Source organism: Elaeis guineensis, chromosome 2 (genome assembly GCF_000442705.2).
Source record: "Elaeis guineensis isolate ETL-2024a chromosome 2, EG11, whole genome shotgun sequence".
NCBI classification, from domain to species: domain Eukaryota; kingdom Viridiplantae; phylum Streptophyta; class Magnoliopsida; order Arecales; family Arecaceae; genus Elaeis; species Elaeis guineensis.
The window spans coordinates 110,323,940-110,341,995 of record NC_025994.2 but is presented as its reverse complement, the minus strand read 5'-3'; the positions used below and the strand labels follow the sequence as shown (position 1 = coordinate 110,341,995).

The 18,056-nt window shown below is 39.3% G+C and overlaps 2 protein-coding genes across 2 annotated transcripts; one reads left to right on the top strand and one right to left on the bottom strand.

The window, feature by feature from the left end:
• Positions 1-8,681: 8,681 nt before the first annotated feature.
• On the top strand, positions 8,682-12,358 carry LOC105049477 (uncharacterized). Its single transcript, XM_010929140.4, has 2 exons — positions 8,682-10,235; positions 10,951-12,358. Exons 1-2 carry the CDS (start codon positions 8,709-8,711, stop codon positions 11,755-11,757), a joined length of 2,334 nt encoding a protein of 777 aa, XP_010927442.1. The 5' UTR covers positions 8,682-8,708; the 3' UTR covers positions 11,758-12,358.
• A 157-nt stretch (positions 12,359-12,515) lies between these two features.
• On the bottom strand, positions 12,516-14,100 carry LOC105048908 (serine carboxypeptidase-like 50). Its single transcript, XM_010928395.4, has one exon. The coding sequence runs from the start codon at positions 14,057-14,059 to the stop codon at positions 12,719-12,721; it is 1,341 nt and encodes a 446-aa protein (XP_010926697.1). The 5' UTR covers positions 14,060-14,100; the 3' UTR covers positions 12,516-12,718.
• Positions 14,101-18,056: the final 3,956 nt, after the last annotated feature.

Below are 18,056 nucleotides of genomic sequence, written 5' to 3'. Positions count from 1 at the left end.
TGGTTGATCAGATGGTTTTTGCGTATGTTATGGAGTTGCATGGACTTTTAGTTTGATAGGAAACTAGAGTCCTGTAAACAGGAAGGGTGAAAACTCATCAATTTAGCTCCTCTATTGCGGACCAGCTCGTAATAAAAGACCACCTCTGAAATCATTAATAGTGAGCTATAAGGTTGGTAGCCTTTTTATCATTTTTAAGATCCTTGGGATCGTCCGTGCTTGAAATGCCTTCATGGCTAATGAAAAATTTTGTTCTCTTTTCTTATTATTATTCTTCTTCTTCTTTTCTGTCTCTCCCCTTTTTTTTTTTTTCTTTTTTTTCTTTTTTCTTTTTTTTCTTTTTTGTGATTGTGGCCATGCAGCAGTCACTTGAAGTGTGTGCGTGCGTGTTTTTTTGTTGTAGCTTCTATCTTTCAACACCTTTGAATAAAGCACACCTAGTGCATGTGCCCGATACTGATTAACGCTACACATGATAAAACTGATTCGCACAACTCTCAAAAAGTAAAATAAAATAAAGCTGCTTTACATGACAAATATTTTTGTTTTATCACTTTTCTCAACCGAACCAGCTTCGGTGTGGATCCTTAAATGTTTTGAAAGCCCCAGATGAAACATGGGACTCTGCATATATGATGCAATGCGGCCTTTTACTGTTGATCTATATTCTATACTGCGATGCAGTGTACCATCCCGTACGGCGTTTCTAATGCAATGTACTATGTGATCACTGAATTGAACCCTGTTTTAAAGAAGATCCAGAGTCAGTTCCAGACTCATCTAATTAAAACTTCATCTTGACAAACTATTAGACATGTTTGTTAGAGCAATCGAGCTCTCTCCATTTCGTTGTTTCTCTTAGGAAATGTGCAGAAACTCCCAAAATCCATATGACCTTGAGGAAGGATAAGGTAAGAGAAGAGAAACCCCCAAAAGTCTGCATGCGAAGAATGGGCTATTGCATCACGGAGCCCGGCCTCCTCCCTTCTCTCCAGGGGTCTATGATTAGCTCTCCAACGATGATTCCAATTTTTCTAATAGAGTTAAAAACGATAATGCGCAAATGCTGACTATATTCCGCACAGTATTCATCACAAGGACAATTAACCTTAAAAGGGGAGTACTTTACCGTACAATGCAAAATAATTTTTTTTTCCGGATTGATGCATATTCAAATTTATTTATTAAATTAATATAAAAATTAAAAACGTAATTTGAAATGATATTTTTCTACTGAGAAAATGCCATTCCAAATGATATTTTTTTAGTCCAATTAACCATCCTTCTGCAGCCTACATAGAATCTCTCAAAAAAAAAAAAAATTTAAAAGCACTATTTAGAATGGCACTTAGAGAAGTGCCATTCCTTAACCTTGTCTCCCACACATTCATGGTCAAATTGAACCTCTGCGTTTTGGTGCTTAGATGATGGTTGTACTATTAGTGGTGTTGGAAGCTGGATTGCTATTCGTTAGGATTGCATCTGAGATTATTGGAGCCGTACTGGCACTTTGGTTTGCTTGTGAGACTAGTATCTGCATTGTAAGTATTATCTCAATTGACTTGCTCCGATGGTGGCGATGATAGTAATAATGGCGATGATGTCGGTGGCGCTTTGGATAGCTGCAGTGATGGTATCGGCTGGGACTCTAAATCTGAACTTGTCTAAGCTTGTTTCTTGCTATTTCAAGAGATATAATTGAATTATTTGATATATTATTATTATTTATATTTTGATTTATATGACCGTTTTAGTGTGGTATTTCCTCCCCCAACCTTTTGAGACGCATCTAAAGACCTGTATCCATGTCCACAAACCATAGCATCCCAGCACTTGAAAATAAACAAGCAAAATATCTAAACTAATCCGATAGAAACAACAATTAATAATATAAGATAGAATAAAAATATCAAGTCCATAAAAGAAATCTCACAGTACTACAAATCCAAAAAATACTAAGTCCTATAAGGGCGTCCTGGTGCCCGTGGTCGTTTGAACCTTCTCAAAAAGGTCCTTAACGGTTGCTCCTGCTCCTGTATCACCTGTGATGGCCCCTTCCTTATATCAGTAGACGTCTCGTGGTCATGCATATGAGGAATAACAAATACTACTGGAGAATCTGTGGACTGAGTGACCCCCTCATGATGCTCTGGATCAAACAGGCCGGAAATGGAGTAGTATCCATCTGCTCAGTGAAAGATGACATCGATAACGATGGATGATCCCGACTGCATGTATCATATTGTATTTCAGAGATATATGGAGAGTCCAACTGCTACATCTTTGAAAAATATGGTGATGCCATCGAAATCGAAACTATGATTATGCTGTAGATGACCCAATATGATAAATGGAGATGTGGTCAGCTTGTCTAATATCCTAATATATATGTCTAATAGTGTCATTCAATTAGCCCAATATGATCAATCACTCTGATTCATCATTAGTAGCGATGGCACATTGTGTGAAAATTGCTATCTCATCCAAACCCTTCATCTGCATAAATCATACAACATAGTTAACAATTAGAAATAAAATAAAACTTAATGAATTGAAATTTAATATGATATTGACATAAGCATAATTTTCGTAGCCTTACCAAAATACGCATGGTAAAACTCTCACTCTCATATCCTAAAACTGTATACCGAGGCTACCCAATGAGCGGTACTGTAATACTAAGAAATCAAGCCATATAGTCCTTGATATATGGATGGCCTCCCAATATATGATCATCATAAGCTATGTGATCTCATCGTGCATTCCAAATAGTAATATACTCTGCATGCTTGATATGCAGTCAATAGGAGCTCACCGTCATCGATCAATATGATGAAGTCGTTGGCTGGTATCAAACTGCTCTGGGATACCATAAATCCGGCCAAACAGCTACAGCACATGATCTAAAATGTGCCACTCCACCACATCAAATCAAATAAGCAATACCTTAGCAACCCATATATCTGTCCATCTATGCACATTTGTGGTAATACGGATAATATCTCCTCTATATATGGCTCCCACAAAAATTGATGGAGTTAAAAATAAAGTCAGATTAATAAGCTCATTTTTTAGTAGATTATGAATACTATAAAATAATATTTGTACATAAATCAAAATTATCTGTCTATATATATCAACCAATATATCTAGCTGACATCTATAAATTCATACCACCTTCATCGATACATGGTGAATGTTGAATGCAACATTTCATCTGCTTGACAGTATATTCATATTAATTGAACTTCATCGAATTAAAAGTAGCATTAAGTTTCAAGTAATGAAACCAATATTTTTATACCTATATCCCCAAGATACGTCTAGCCTGAATGAGACGTTTGGATTTTACTGCTCTGGTGGCATCTCAAGCAATTATCTCCATAATGGACTGATAGTCGCTCCTCTTCTATACTCAAATCTGCCAATTTCAAAAAAATCATATACAATATGCTCAATTAAAACTATAATAGAATGTAGAAAATTAAAATTTATATATCACATACCTGCAATCATACAAGACAACCACCGATCTCTGACTGATCATGATAAGAACCCCGACACATAGCCTTATATAGACAAGCTAGTACTGCACTATCCCAACTAAGCCTGCGAGTAAAATCTAAATCCTCCAACAATGGTAAAAACATAAACTTCACTTTGTTAGATGAAGTATCAAACAAAAAGATGCCCCTAGCAATCGTAGTACCGGACCCTTGACATACTGTTACACCATCTCCTCTGGTGTATCATCATCAATGTACAAATATCGATAGTAATCATCTAAACACTCTATCCTTAGTCATGAATGATCAAAGAACTGGGCCTCGGGCTTAAACCCTAATAACCGAAAGCATGTAGCCTACCACTCTGGAATGCTAAGCATGGTATCAGCTCTTGTAACTACATCACCATCAACTGGTAGTTTGGTGAGGACACTAACATCTTATAACGTGATGATTGCCTCACTGAATGGAAGGTAAAATGTGTGTGTCTTTGGGCGCCATCTCTCAAGCAAGGCAGTAATAAGACCAACATCCAATTATATCTGGCCAATCTGATACATACCATAGTACTCCAGGTATTGTAAATAATCCACAACTCTATCTGCGATGTTCTACTTCCTCCATAAGTCATCATCGGCTCATCGTAATCGGAGGTGTCTGGGCTCTTATAATAAGATAGAATAATGAGATAATGTATATGACTTCAACAAGATTCTCTTTATAAAAATATAAATAGTAAGAGTAGGAATGGAATGCTTACATTACCATCTAATATGGTCTGTGACCGATGGATCTCCTACAATGAAAGAATACTGCAATCTCGAGGGTCCAGATACCATAGATCGTAAGCCATAATACACTAATGAATTTAAAATAATGACATATATCCCAAGTTTATTAGAGCATGCAAAATATAATTTTTAATGTATGAAAATAATGATGTCACTAATTCATTACTAATAAATATCTGATAGCACAATATTTAAGACCAACATTGTCACATCATACAACTCAAATAAAGCACCAGCTCCACAATCAATGGCATGGAATTATATAGAACAATACATAACTCTACACATACATAGAACAAAGATTCATCTCTGGACATATACTACATAATAGTTCAATTATAAAAATATATAGAATAATACACAACTATTTGCATAGACTACACAACAGTTCATCTATCGAAAATACATAAAACATTATATAACTTTGAAAATACATAGAGCAATACACTCTACTGCTTTTAATTTTTTTCATTATCTGAAATTGATGTGTGTTGAAGTAACCTAGGACAGTGATGACAATCATGATCCTGTTCCTTACAAATGCCATAATGATTCTTGTTTTTTATCTGCCAATCATCTATCTCATTTCATAGCTTTATTGACTTTGGCTCATCTTTCTGCTTAGGTCTCAAACGATGATGATCAGAAATACATGTGAACATATGTATATGCATTCAATAATCTTCATGTAGTAATGGATAAAACTCGCAACTCTAAGCATTTATCATGTATGTCGCAACTGTATATGCATCATCTATGAATCTACTAAAATGTATGTAATTTCTTGATTTACAACTAAAACGTGTGAACAAGAATATCTATAGATACTATACTTTCCATAAGAATATTTTTTTTCACTTAACTTCATAGTATGAAATTTTTTTCCATCTCTTTAACCCTACGCTTGCTCTCCTCATAAGTACTTCATATATGTCTCTTTAGAGGTTGAACGCTGTTATCCTATGCTGGTTAGCTTTAATTTAATCTTCAGCGATCTTAATTGCAATATGAGTAGTAAAAAAATTATTTGGATTCTCCTGCATATATCTTAAGATTTGGATACGTCTCGTATTAAAATATTTCACAAGATGGTAAAGTGTCATTTGAACACAAGCTGTAATTGGTACATTTCTAGCTCCTCGTATGATACTGTTAAAAATCTCTGATAAATTTATAGTTAAAACACCATAGCGCATGCCGGCATCATATGCCAATGTTCACTTCTCTTCTACCAACTCAGACAGCCAACTTCAAGTCTCTGAATTCACTGCCTTGATCCTATCCATGATAAATTCGAGCTTACAAACTTGATGAGTGCTCCATGCTTGCCATACTACTACTTTTTGAGCTGTGTATTTTTAAAATGAGTGTTGAAATTACTACAGATATGTCTTAAGCAGTATCAGTGATAGGCACGTGACGGACTCTATCCAATAGACTCATCTACAATTGCAATTAATATATTTAGATATCTGTTAGAAATTAGATATATTATATTTCTATCTTATGGGACATATATTTTGAGTCTTAAAATAAACCAACTCCAACTAGCAGTCATCTCTCCATCCACAATTACATATGCTAAGGAAAAAATCAATATTCTCTACATCAATTTCTGTTGTAATTAGCATCTTATCTTTAAATTTTTTATAAAAGTACGTGCCATCGATGTTGATTATAGGACGATAGTGCCTAAAACTCTAGATGGATGGTTAGAAAGCTCAAAAAATATAATTTAAAATTCATATATCAAAATTTTCAGTTGAGAAGAAATCTCATAAAATAACAGTGCCAGGGTTTGCATTTTGGAGTGCAGTGATATAATAAGATAATTTTTGCATAAGATGGCTCCCATTCTCTATAAATATCAATCAATATCTTCTGTTTTTCACACCATACTTTTCTGTATGATATTATGTATTGAAATTGCTCATCAACGGTTGGTATAATAGCTTCAACAGTAACACCTGGATCTTTCTCAATAATATGTTGGATTAGTATGCCAATCATCCTTTTACTGATATATTTATGATCTCAACTTAACTCCTTAAATAAATAAATGTGAGAACCCTCATATCTTGTGATCTCAAACAATCATCCTCCATTTATATTCTTGTTTATTATCTGATGATGTACATCGTATGGATCACAACTTTGAATATGATTGAACTACATTGTATGTCCAATACTTTCGAATGTGATAAAGATCTACAGCTCTCTTTAGCTTATCTTTACTCTCAAACTTCAGACCTATAGAAAATTTAGTCATCGAGGAATCTCAAAACTGACAGTCAGAGTTCAATCTTCGACCAGCACTAACACACCGTCATGATCTAAGTTTAAGTTGCTAAAAAATTATGGAGGTTCATGCAAACGAGGTTCAGATTCTCTTACATTAATATCAGGATGATCATCTTTATTACCATCTCCATCTTCATCTTCATCATTATTACTGTCCTCATCAAGCCATTCTTCTTCAGACTCATTCTCATCTGACTCAACCCTCGATTATCAGAATTTATTTCAGTGCTGACCCAATTATCATCCTCCATTTGAATGTCATATCATGGACTTACTACTACTTCCACCACAGAAGAAGTCACCATAGGACTTTGAATAATTGGATAACTAGATCTAACAGTATTAGACTGCAAACATGGCCTCAACATCAATGGTTCACACCATAGGACTTAAAAAAGGCGAGAAAGGTCTAAGAGAATTGCCCTTTTGGGTTAAAAGCCCACTAAAGTATCCAAACCTCGGTACCATCATTTGAGTAGTATTTTCATTAGAGGATATATCTTTCTTTTCAATATATAATTCAATATATCGATATTTTAAAAATTTCAAAAAAAATATCAATATTTCTTAGACATCTTCATCATCATCAATTAAAACTAAGATATACTTGCTCTACATTAATTATTCCAATAAATTAGGAGATCTCCACTTCAATTTGATTTTATATTTTTCTGTCTATAGGTATACCACTGTATAAATGGTCTAATAATTTTTGACGTGATAATGATAAAGATACCTTAATCATCCAGCTCATAGGCTGACTGTACTGCATGTCATCTTCATCATTTTTTATTATGCCATCATAATACAATAATAGGCAAATCCGAGCACTGACCATTTTTTCAGAAAATTTTATAACAATATCAAAATCAAAATATTTAGTATTAATAATTATTTTGATAAAATATCTTACATAATGAATGCATTCTATCATCAACTAATAGGTATAGAAGATCCTATCCTATTTAGAAATTACATTAATTCTATAGGTCAATTACAGTAATCAAATGATACGCAATAGGGGTCGAAAGAAATTTCGACAGTATTTTTTTTTAGTTCTTCCCACATGATTCAAGATGTATGAGGAGAACTAAAGAAAAATACTGTCTGAAATTTCTTTCGAACCCTCAATATACCGTTTGTTTACTGTAATTACCTATAGAATTAATTATAATTTTCAAACTGTTCAAACTGAACAGTCAATTGACCAATGTATATAATTGTTTTACTCGTACAAAAATATATAAATATATGGATATCGTTGAATATGTATATTAATCAAAAGATGGGTCTATGGTTCTATGCAATGCAATATGTTTAAAGTTGGGGACTACTAATATATGTCAGATAAATAATAATAAGGAGAGTAAAAAAAAATCAAAAAGTAATAAAGGAAGGAGAAATAAGCTGGTGTGGGGGAGGGGGGTTGGATGGGAAGAGGGCCAAAGGGGTGGGGTGGGCGTCGGATGGGAATAGGAGAACAAGGGGCAGAGAGGGGGAGGGGGGTGTGGGGCGGGAGGGCGTCAAATTGGGGGAGGGGGGGTTACAACAAGAGGGTGTCGGATGGGAGAGAGGGGGGAGGGGGGTGGGTGCCGGTTGGGAGGGAGAAGGAAGAAGCTAACCAGAGGGGCATCAGCAGGTGTCGGATGGGAGAGGGCGTCCGGTTGGAAGGCAACTTGCGGAGCATCGATGGAGTGGGCGTCGCGAGAAACAGAAGATTTGAATAGATCTGAAAGCGGCATTTCAAATGATGACTTTCAGAAGCACCATTTAGAATGACGAGTTTCAAAAATTATTTATAACGGTGCTTTTATTTATTTATTTATTTTTTAGGTTTGAGTTCTACATAAGCTGCGGATGGGTGGCTGATTTAGTCAAAAAAATATCATTTGAAATGATATTTTTTCAATAAAAATTGATATTTAAAATAATATTTTTAATTTTTATATTAATTTGATAAATAAGTTTAGACATGTATCAATTTAATAAAAAAATTTTAAAAATATATTAATACGGTAAAGTACTCTTGAAACGGTGCCGATCTTTGCATCTTGAAATGACTTTAAAATGTTTCTAGGACTGAGGAGCGCACCCGATCAGCAACTTAACAATGCGCTCCCGCTCCAAAGACGTCCGCCGACTCTTTCACACCACCGTCTCCGAGATCACCTCCATCCACCACCCTACCCTTCCCTCCTCTTCTAACGCTGTTAATAATAACAATCTCAGTAACAATAAACCGAAGAAAAACAAGAGGAGGGACAATTCGGCCACCTCCGACGCCGAGATCCTGCGATGGAACAAGATCATTACCGACCATATGCGCCACGGCCGCTGCGACTTCGCCGCCGACCTCTTCTACCGGATGCCCTCCCGCTCCACCGTCTCCTGGAATGCTATGATCTCGGGCTACATCGCCAACAGCCGCTTCCCTCTCGCCCTCCGCCTTTTCGCTGCCATGCCCCGCCGCGATGCCGTCTCCTGGAACACCATGATCCACGGTCACGTTTTGAACCGCGACCTCGCGTCGGCCCGCCGCCTGTTCGATGAAATGCCCGATAAAGACACCGTCTCCTGGAACACCATGATCTCCGCATACGCCAGCAGCGGTCTCGTCGAGCTGGCACAGGACATGTTCGACCGCTCCCCGATCAAGAATGCCATCTCCTGGAACGGCCTTCTCGCTGCCTATGTCGGGAATGGCCGCCTCGAAGCCGCGCGGCAGCTGTTCGACTCGCATCCGCACTGGGAGACTGTCTCCTGGAATGCCATGATTGCTGGCTACGCCCAGAGGAAGAGGATGGCCGATGCCCGGCAGCTCTTCGACCGGATGCTGGAGAGGGATGTGGTGTCGTGGAATACCATGATATCGGGGTATGCCCAGAGCGGCGATATGGCTGAAGCGAAGAGACTTTTTGATGGGTCTCCTTATAAGGACGTATTCACTTGGACGGCGATGGTTTCCGGGTACGCCCAAAATGGGATGCTGGAGGAGGCGAGGGGGATGTTCGATAAGATGCCAGAGAGGAACTCGGTCTCATGGAATGCAATGATCGCAGCATATGTGCAGTGTCGGAGGATGGAGGAGGCGGAGGAGCTTTTCAATTCAATGCCATGCAGGAATGTCAACTCCTGGAACACAATGATCACGGGGTATGCACAGGCCGGGATGATTGAACGGGCTCATGAGATGTTTGATATGATGCCCCAGAGGGATTCCGTTTCGTGGGCTGCCATGATTGCTGGGTTATCTCAGGGTGGATTCGGTGAGGAGGCGTTGCGGCTCTTTGTAGAGATGGGTAGGAGTGGGGAGAGGATGAACCGGTCATCTTTCACTTGTGTGTTGAGCACATGTGCTGACATTGCAATGTTGGAGTGTGGAACGCAGGTGCATGGGAGGCTTGTGAAGGCAGGTTACGGGATGGGTTGCTTTGTTGGGAATGCGCTTCTCGCAATGTATTGTAAGTGTGGGAGCATAGATGAGGCATACAAGGCATTTAAGGAGATGGCAGAGAGGGATGTTGTCTCGTGGAACACCATGATTGCTGGTTATGCTAGGCATGGGTTCGGGAAGGAGGCGTTGGAAATATTTGATACCATGAGAACAACAGACACAAAGCCAGATGACATTACCATGGTAACCATTCCTTGATCCTTAATAAAGTGCTGGCAAACCTTTGCTATATGCTGCATCTATATTATTTCATATCTGAATAGTTCCATTAATAATTGAGAAGTTTGTTATTGTTGCTGTTGCTTAAAACCCCACAGAATCATCTAGATAATAATCTCTTGATAAGATAATAATATTTTTGAGAGAAATGGTGGGAGATCAACCCAATAATATACATTACCCAGCTCTAAATTCTTGGGGATACACCATTGCAGATTCGAATCCAGAACCTCTGTATTTGGCAGCAGCATGTGACCACTAAGACAACACTTAGTTTGCAATATGACAATAACAGTGAGTGCATGAAAATGCACTTGCTTTTAATTATCATTTAATTATTTATAAGTCATTTTGCTGATATAGTGTCTCAGAGTATTATTTGGACTTGTTTCTTTAGCTGTTCTTACTGACAAAAATATGCTTCCTTAGTTTGACTGGTATTTTTATCATCACTGAAGCATGCTTCTTAACATGGGCCTAGAAGATGATAGTGAAGATACTATATTTCCTTCTTAACTCCAGTGATTGCAAACTCTATAGAGGATACTAATCTGATAGAGATGTGAGCTGTATCATATAGACCATGCAAAAAGCAAACATTGGATTGATAGCAGCTAACACATGTTGGCGTTTCTTATCTCATGCTGTTATGTTCATTTCCTTATCTCACTTTTCTCAGGTTGGCGTCCTGTCCGCATGTAGCCATGCAGGGTTGGTGGATAAAGGCATTGCTTACTTTTATTCTATGCATCAAGATTTCGGGATAACAGCAAAACCAGAACACTATACTTGCATGATGGATCTTCTTGGCCGAGCAGGACGCTTGGAGGATGCTGAGGCTCTTATTAGAGAGATGCCATTTGAACCAGATGCATCCATGTGGGGTGCTTTATTAGGTGCAAGCAGGATTCATCGGAACACTAAATTAGGTGAGAGGGCAGCTGAAAGGATATTTGAGATGGAGCCTGATAATGCTGGAATGTATGTTCTTCTTTCAAATCTATATGCATCGTCAGGTAAATGGACTGATGTAGATAAAATGAGGGTAATGATGCGGGAAAGAGGTGTGAGGAAAGTTCCTGGGTTCAGTTGGATCGAGGTGAAGAACAAGGTTCATACATTTTCGGTTGGCGACTCGGTGCACCCCGATAAGGAGAAGATATATAGTTTTCTAGAGGAACTGGATATGAAGATGAAGAAAGCAGGTTATGTATCTGCTACAGCAATGGTTTTGCATGATGTGGAAGAGGAGGAGAAAGAACACATGCTGAAGTATCACAGTGAGAAGCTTGCTGTTGCATTTGGAATTTTAAATGTTCCCCCTGGGAGGCCCATTCGTGTGATCAAGAACCTCAGAGTATGTGAAGACTGCCACAATGCTTTCAAGCATATATCTGCTCTTGAGAAGAGGTTGGTAATTTTGCGAGATTCCAATCGTTTTCACCATTTTAGTGGTGGGTCGTGCTCATGTGGGGATTACTGGTGAGAGTAAACAGATTTTAGCGTTGTCAAAGTTGTTCTGCAACATCATAATTTGATATTTACTGAAAGAACCCTAGAGTTTATTTACATGCGTTTTACCAGCAAAAGTTGCCCGATACCATACAAATTTCAAAAGGAAGAAATTTGGATAATACCATTCCGGATCAGAAGTTTCAAGGATATGTCTTATTGTGATTGGTTGAAATTTAGAATAAGATTGAATTCATAAAAGAAACCTGAATTGAGATACATTTTGTTGCTGTTGAAATGGTTTCTTGTGCCAACTTTGTGAAAATACCATATCTGCTTTAGACTGAATGATGAGGGAAGAGGACCCCTCAGAAATGAAGTGAGAAAATATATGGTAAAGCCAGTGGTGGTGCATTATCATAACAAATGATGAAGAAAGATCCATGAAACTGAGCCAGTATAATTGCTTTCATGATTATAGGAAGAAACAGGTCTTGAGATTTCTGGGGTATAATGAAGACATCAGTCATCCTATCCTTTGCTTTATGCCCATATAAGCATTGCAAGTTTTGACTGAGATGCTTGGTTTTAAGAATTCATAGATGGAACAGCTTAGAGAGGCTCACTACCACCCGAAAGATCAAACAAGTATGGAATTCTCCTACAGGCTGCAGAAAGCAAGCAATCCTGGATCATGTGGTTGGCATTTATCTGGGGATTATTTGTTAGACACGGATGTTGGAACAGCTTGTTTGAGTAAGCTCGAAACTCATTAAAGTTGGCAAGCAGTGATATCAGAACTATTCATTGATCAATGCAGCTTAATTCAAATGGCAATGTACATTACAGCCGTGCGACGATAATGCTGCCTCCCTGGTTTGGCTACAAATCGCAGCAATGGTTTATGGTGCTTCAAAAGGACTAGGTACAACATTGCCTGATACCAAGAAGACATCTTATTGCAATACTCTTACCTGAGGCCTCCGATATTTCATTCAGTAAGCTCTCCTTAAACCTGGAGCTTCCTTACGAGCTTCACTAAACAACCCCTTCTCTAGTACCCAATTTTCAATCATCGCCTGAGAGCTCTGCCCCTGGTCAGCGGGGACGAGATGCCCCGCCCCAGAGACGACGACATGGCTCAAGCTCCCCCACCTCTGCACATACCCGGCCAGCTCCCCATTCACCTTCCAAACCTTCCTCTCCGCCTTCAGGAAGTTCTCCAGGCCATCCCACTCCATCTCCTTCATCCAAGCCTCCGTCGATACCACCCCATCTCTCAAATCATATATCCCCTGGTACAGCAGCACCCTGCTCTTCCTTACCAGCTCCTCCAACATAAATTTCACGCTCTTCATCACATCTTCATGCAGAACACTTCCCACGGTTTCGCTGCACTCCTCCCAAACCACCCCTTTGGCGACACCCAATGCCTCCTTCACCTCATCCTTGTTCAGTAGAACCCCAACCATGTCGGATTCGTAAGGCTTTTTCTTTGTCACATCATACAGAGTTGCCAGCCCCGTCATATTCTGTAGCCGCTGCAAGACGTGCCCTCTCGCATCTGATGCCTCCGACCACTTCTCCTCCAATGTCAATTTCATCGCGATGCCCTGAAGCTCCTCAAGGTACCCTTTCTGCCTCTCGTTGATCAGCCCGGTAAAGTATGCGCTCGCCGCATGCGTCGCCACTTGCGCCACCGGATGCGTCAGCCCATTCCCAATCGCAACACCCTTTAAATTAATCCGGAGAGACATCGGCAGTTGGGAGTTCTGCTGCAAGATGTAGTAGCCGGCGGCCGGGATGTACTTCCCGGCGTAGCTCTCGCCGGTGAGGTAAAGTGGGCGGGTCTTGAAAGAGGAATTGGAAGAGAGGAAAGACTGGAGGGCGCCCCAGAGGTGTTTGGCGATGGTGGGCTGGTCCCGGGGGATGTCGTCGGGGTTGGCAGCGGTGCTGAAGCCGGTGCCGAGGGGGCTGTCGATGAAGAGGAGGCCGAAGCGGCGGTTCCAGGCAGCGGGATTGGAGCTGAGGGTGGGCTTGTCGGTGGCGACGAGCCAGGGGCCGAGCTCGAATAGGTTGCCGAGCATGGAGGAGCAGCCAGGGCCGCCCTGGAGCCAGATGAGGAGTGGGGTGTGGGTGAGGGGGCTGAGGGGATGCTGGGCTTCGTAGTAGGCATAGAAGAGGGCAGCGGACGAATTGCAGGTGGTGGCGTTGATGGGAAGGTAGCCAGATTTGGTGGGGAGAGCATCTTGGGGGAAGAGAGTGGTTGGAGTGGCAGGGAGGAGGAGGAAGGGAAGGAAGCAGAGGAGGAAGAAGAGAGTTGACTCCATCTCCATGGGGTGATTGGTGAGTGGTGTAGTAGGTGGGGGTTTAAGTGTGCAGTGGACGGCCGACGCAGATTTTTCTGGTTTTGGTAACCCAATATAATATTTAGATAAATTACATCTTTGATTTTGATAACTTAATATAATATTTAAGATAAATTATAGAAATATTTTTTTAATTTTAATCTAATTTTATTTATATCTTTTTTATTTTAAAAAAATATCAAAATAATCTTTTCAATTTTTAAGATATTTTAAAATAATCCTACCATTTGTCTTTATTAACGAAATGATGTCACGTGACCATCACATAATATTATTATTTTATAAAATAATAAAAATATTTTTTTTGTTCTTCATTTTTTCTCCCCTTCGATTACTTTCTTTCTCTTTTGACATTCCTCCTTCCTCCTCCTTTCCTCTCCTCCCTTCCTCCTCTTCGATTGCTTCTTTCTTCCTGGTGATGTCCATCCTCCCTCATTTCCCTTTCTTTTTTTCCTACTCACTTCTTTCTCCTCCTCATTATTTTCCTTCTCCAAGCTTATCTATGAGTTTTGCCCCTCTATGGCGGCTCCCTCCATCTTCATCATTCATCACCGGCGACCTCTTCTCCTCTTTCATTTATTTCTCCTCATCCACTTCTTCTCTTTATTCTCCAAGCCTGTCTATGAATCCTCTTTTTTCATGATGGCTTCTTTCATCTCTATTAATTTCTCATAAGCAATCCATTCTTCTCTCTCTTCTTTCTCCTCATTGCTTTCTCCTCCTCGTCATTTTTCTCCTTCAAGTCCGTCTATAAGCTCTCCTTCATAGTGACTTTTTCCATCTCCATCCCTTTCTTACCAGTAATTTTTTCTTCCCCCTCTTCTTCCTCATCTTCTTCTTTTTCTCCACCTCCTTTTTCTCCCCCTCCAATTCATCTATGAGGCCTTCAATGCCACCCTTCTCCACGCCAATCCTTGCAATCCCTCCTCATCCTCTACAGTGATTGCCTCTATCTCCGTCCGTTTCTCATCGGTGATCTCTCTTTACTTTTCTTTTCCTCTTCACTCATTTTTTCTCGAAGCCTGTCCATAAATCCTTTTCTTCCATGATGACTCTCTTCATTTTACTCTTTTCTCGTCGATGAATTTTCTTTTCTCTTCCTTTAATCTCATCCATGAGACCTTCAACGCCATCGACCCTCTCTACACCGATCTTTACAACCCCATTCTCTTCTTATATAGTAGTTCCATCATCTCCATCCCTTACTCATCAGTCATCCCTCCTGTATAAGTGAGGGATGTCTTCGTCCATTCAAATGGTAAGTTAATATTGTTTGTTGATAAGTGAATGGTAGGATCATTTTGAAATATCTCAAAAATTTGAAAGAGTAGTTTGATATTTTTTAAAATCAAGAAGGTATAAATGAAATTGGGTTAAAGTTTATAGATATTTCTATAATTTTGAAGAATTTTTTTTTTTTTTGTATATTTTCTGTTGTATAGGTATTTTTAATAAAATTTGGTAACTCTATATAAATGCACAGTATTCTCTTTTTGTCAAAAAAAAAAAAAAAAATTAAGAAGATTGGCACATGATTGATAGAGTTTTATAATAAGGGAAATCTATTATCATGATGGGATTTTTTCTCAACGAAATTACATCGAACCGAACTGAGAAACTGTGTGCGTGGTATATCATATGACACCCGAAACAGCTACAGTGATATATGCAGCAGTGCTCGAAATGATGGATAATTTAAGGAAACTGTTCAAAAGAGGACACGTATAAGAAGTGAAGAACTCCCAAATTGATTGCCTATTACAAGACAATGGCATGAGGACTCATAATGCAGCAGCTGGGAGTTGTGTGATGCGGAGATTTTAGAACCAGAATCAAGCATAACCAAGCAGCAAAGCTATAGCATGCAATACTCAGCCCAGACTCGAAAACAAATCTGTGGTACTGCATAGACTGAATGAGATAAAAGACCACGTGTGTGCCCCACAGCAAAAGGAATCTGAACCAAGTGAGTGGGAGAAAAACTTCAGTCCTGTCTTCACCTTATATTACATCATTTGTGCAGCATATTTTTATGCCGTATCCATGAAGTATATACCTTCACAGGAGCACAAGGCACCATAAAAGCACATCCAAAGTATGAAAATGATCGGCCATAAGCAAAAGCAGAGAAGTGGAGAAGAGCCAAATGAACAACCTAACAGTAGTGATAAGAGAACAGCATACACTTAAGGTATTAAGTGAACTGCCAGAACAATGCAGCTGCAGTGAGATACCCAGCCCTGAAGCAATACAAGCTGATAATTCAGTAAACAGCTGAGCAGTGACTGAAAGTACAATTGAATAACCCCTGTTCACCGATACTTTCCCACTTCAGACAGATGCTGTTGAAACCAAGAGCAGTGATAAGGAATAATAGAAGAAACACCCCTGATCTTAGCCCTGCAACATATAGCAGATCTAAAGCCGAACCAAATGCAAGTAAAGTCAGTACACATAGGATTCTGATAGATAGCTGCCAAATTTGTCAATATAATGCAGAAGAGAATGAGATGACTTGCAGAATGCACAAAGCACAATAACAAGAGGCAACCATAAACCAGAATTTCCTTCAGAGGAACAAAAACCATCCTGCACTGTTTCATGTGTGGCGCAAAAACCAAATACCATATCCATCAGCTTGGAGAAGATGCAGCCACTACCTTGTAGAGCCTTACTCACCATGTAATCTGTCACTTTAGTTTATTTCGAAAAGCATGAGAAATTTTAAAACATGAGTTAGATGTCTTCCACTCTCATAAATCCTTAGATGTATATGCACATACTTGTACCTGGAGGGATGAGTGAGCGAAGAAATAACGGCAGCATAATCACCTTCCAACCAAATAGAAGTCGCTTTCAGGTTATCTACTGCAGCCTAAAGTCACAGCCAAGCAGCAATATGTTTTGCAAGACATACTGATGAAGGCTACAAGAGTTTGCCCTGAGCTGACAGTACATTAGTATTATGATCTCTAATAACATGCCGAGTCGCCGCTTTACCAGATATAACTGAAGCGTCAAAGTTTGCTCCAAGTACTCTAAAGAAAAGAGGTAGCTACGATACTATTTTTCCTAGATAGATATAGATATCTTATTGATAACAGCTATCTCAATGCCTACATGGAGCACCTCTCCCTTGCACCCTTCTTGAAACAGTGTGGTCCAAAAATACAGAAGCTCTTCGAATGAGCTGAGAAGTAGTGTGACTAACTTGATTGAATATTTTTTCATCATGGATTTGTCAGAGCAGCCAAGCTATATATGCGACAAGCGTATAAATTCCCCATTTTAAAACCATAAATGATTAATGGCAACAAGTCCTAAATGGCTCAGGATCGCCTGGTATTCTCCCTCTTTTAGGCTTGTGATAGCTTTGTTGTCATCATATAATAGCTCATTCCAAATTGATATTAATCCTTGCTGCTTTCCTTCTCCATGTTGCCTTCCATACCCTCTGTCCAAGTCATTCAAAACCCCCTTAGCTGCAAGCTTCCGATTTTCTCCTTCCTACCAACAATACCTTCATTTTTTTTTTTTTCCCCTGATGAGAAAGGGATGTGTCACCGCTTTGGTGAACCACCCAAGAATTTTATTAAGAAAATATTTACATGGTTAAAGGGTATTTAGAAGGGCCACGTGCCTGCTCACGTGCAGAGGTGGCCAGGCTACTACAAGTGAATGGTCCCACTATCTATTAATAATGGGAAACAAGGGAGAACACACATGAAATTAGGGGGGGTGTTTGGTTGGGGAGAGTTGAGGTCTAGAATCGGAATGAGAATTGATGACTCCCATTCTAACTATTTGGTTGAAAGGAGTTCGATTTCGAAACAGAATGGGATGATCCAATCTACTTAAAGCTCAATCTTTATTCTCCCCTAGAGATTCAAATTTTCATTCTGATTCCGATCACGAACAAATACTTCGGAGGATTTGGTCATTTTGATTCCAATTTCGATTTCAA

What these genes read in the sequence shown, in the direction of transcription:
- LOC105048908 (XM_010928395.4), bottom strand. Translation starts at nt 14,059, where the DNA reads ATGGAGATGGAGTCAACTCTCTTCTTCCTCCTCTGCTTCCTTCCCTTC.
- LOC105049477 (XM_010929140.4), top strand. Translation starts at nt 8,709, where the DNA reads ATGCGCTCCCGCTCCAAAGACGTCCGCCGACTCTTTCACACCACCGTC. An exon ending in AGCCAGATGACATTACCATG is followed by an intron (nt 10,236 to 10,950) that starts GTAACCATTCCT and finishes CACTTTTCTCAG; the next exon opens with GTTGGCGTCCTGTCCGCATG.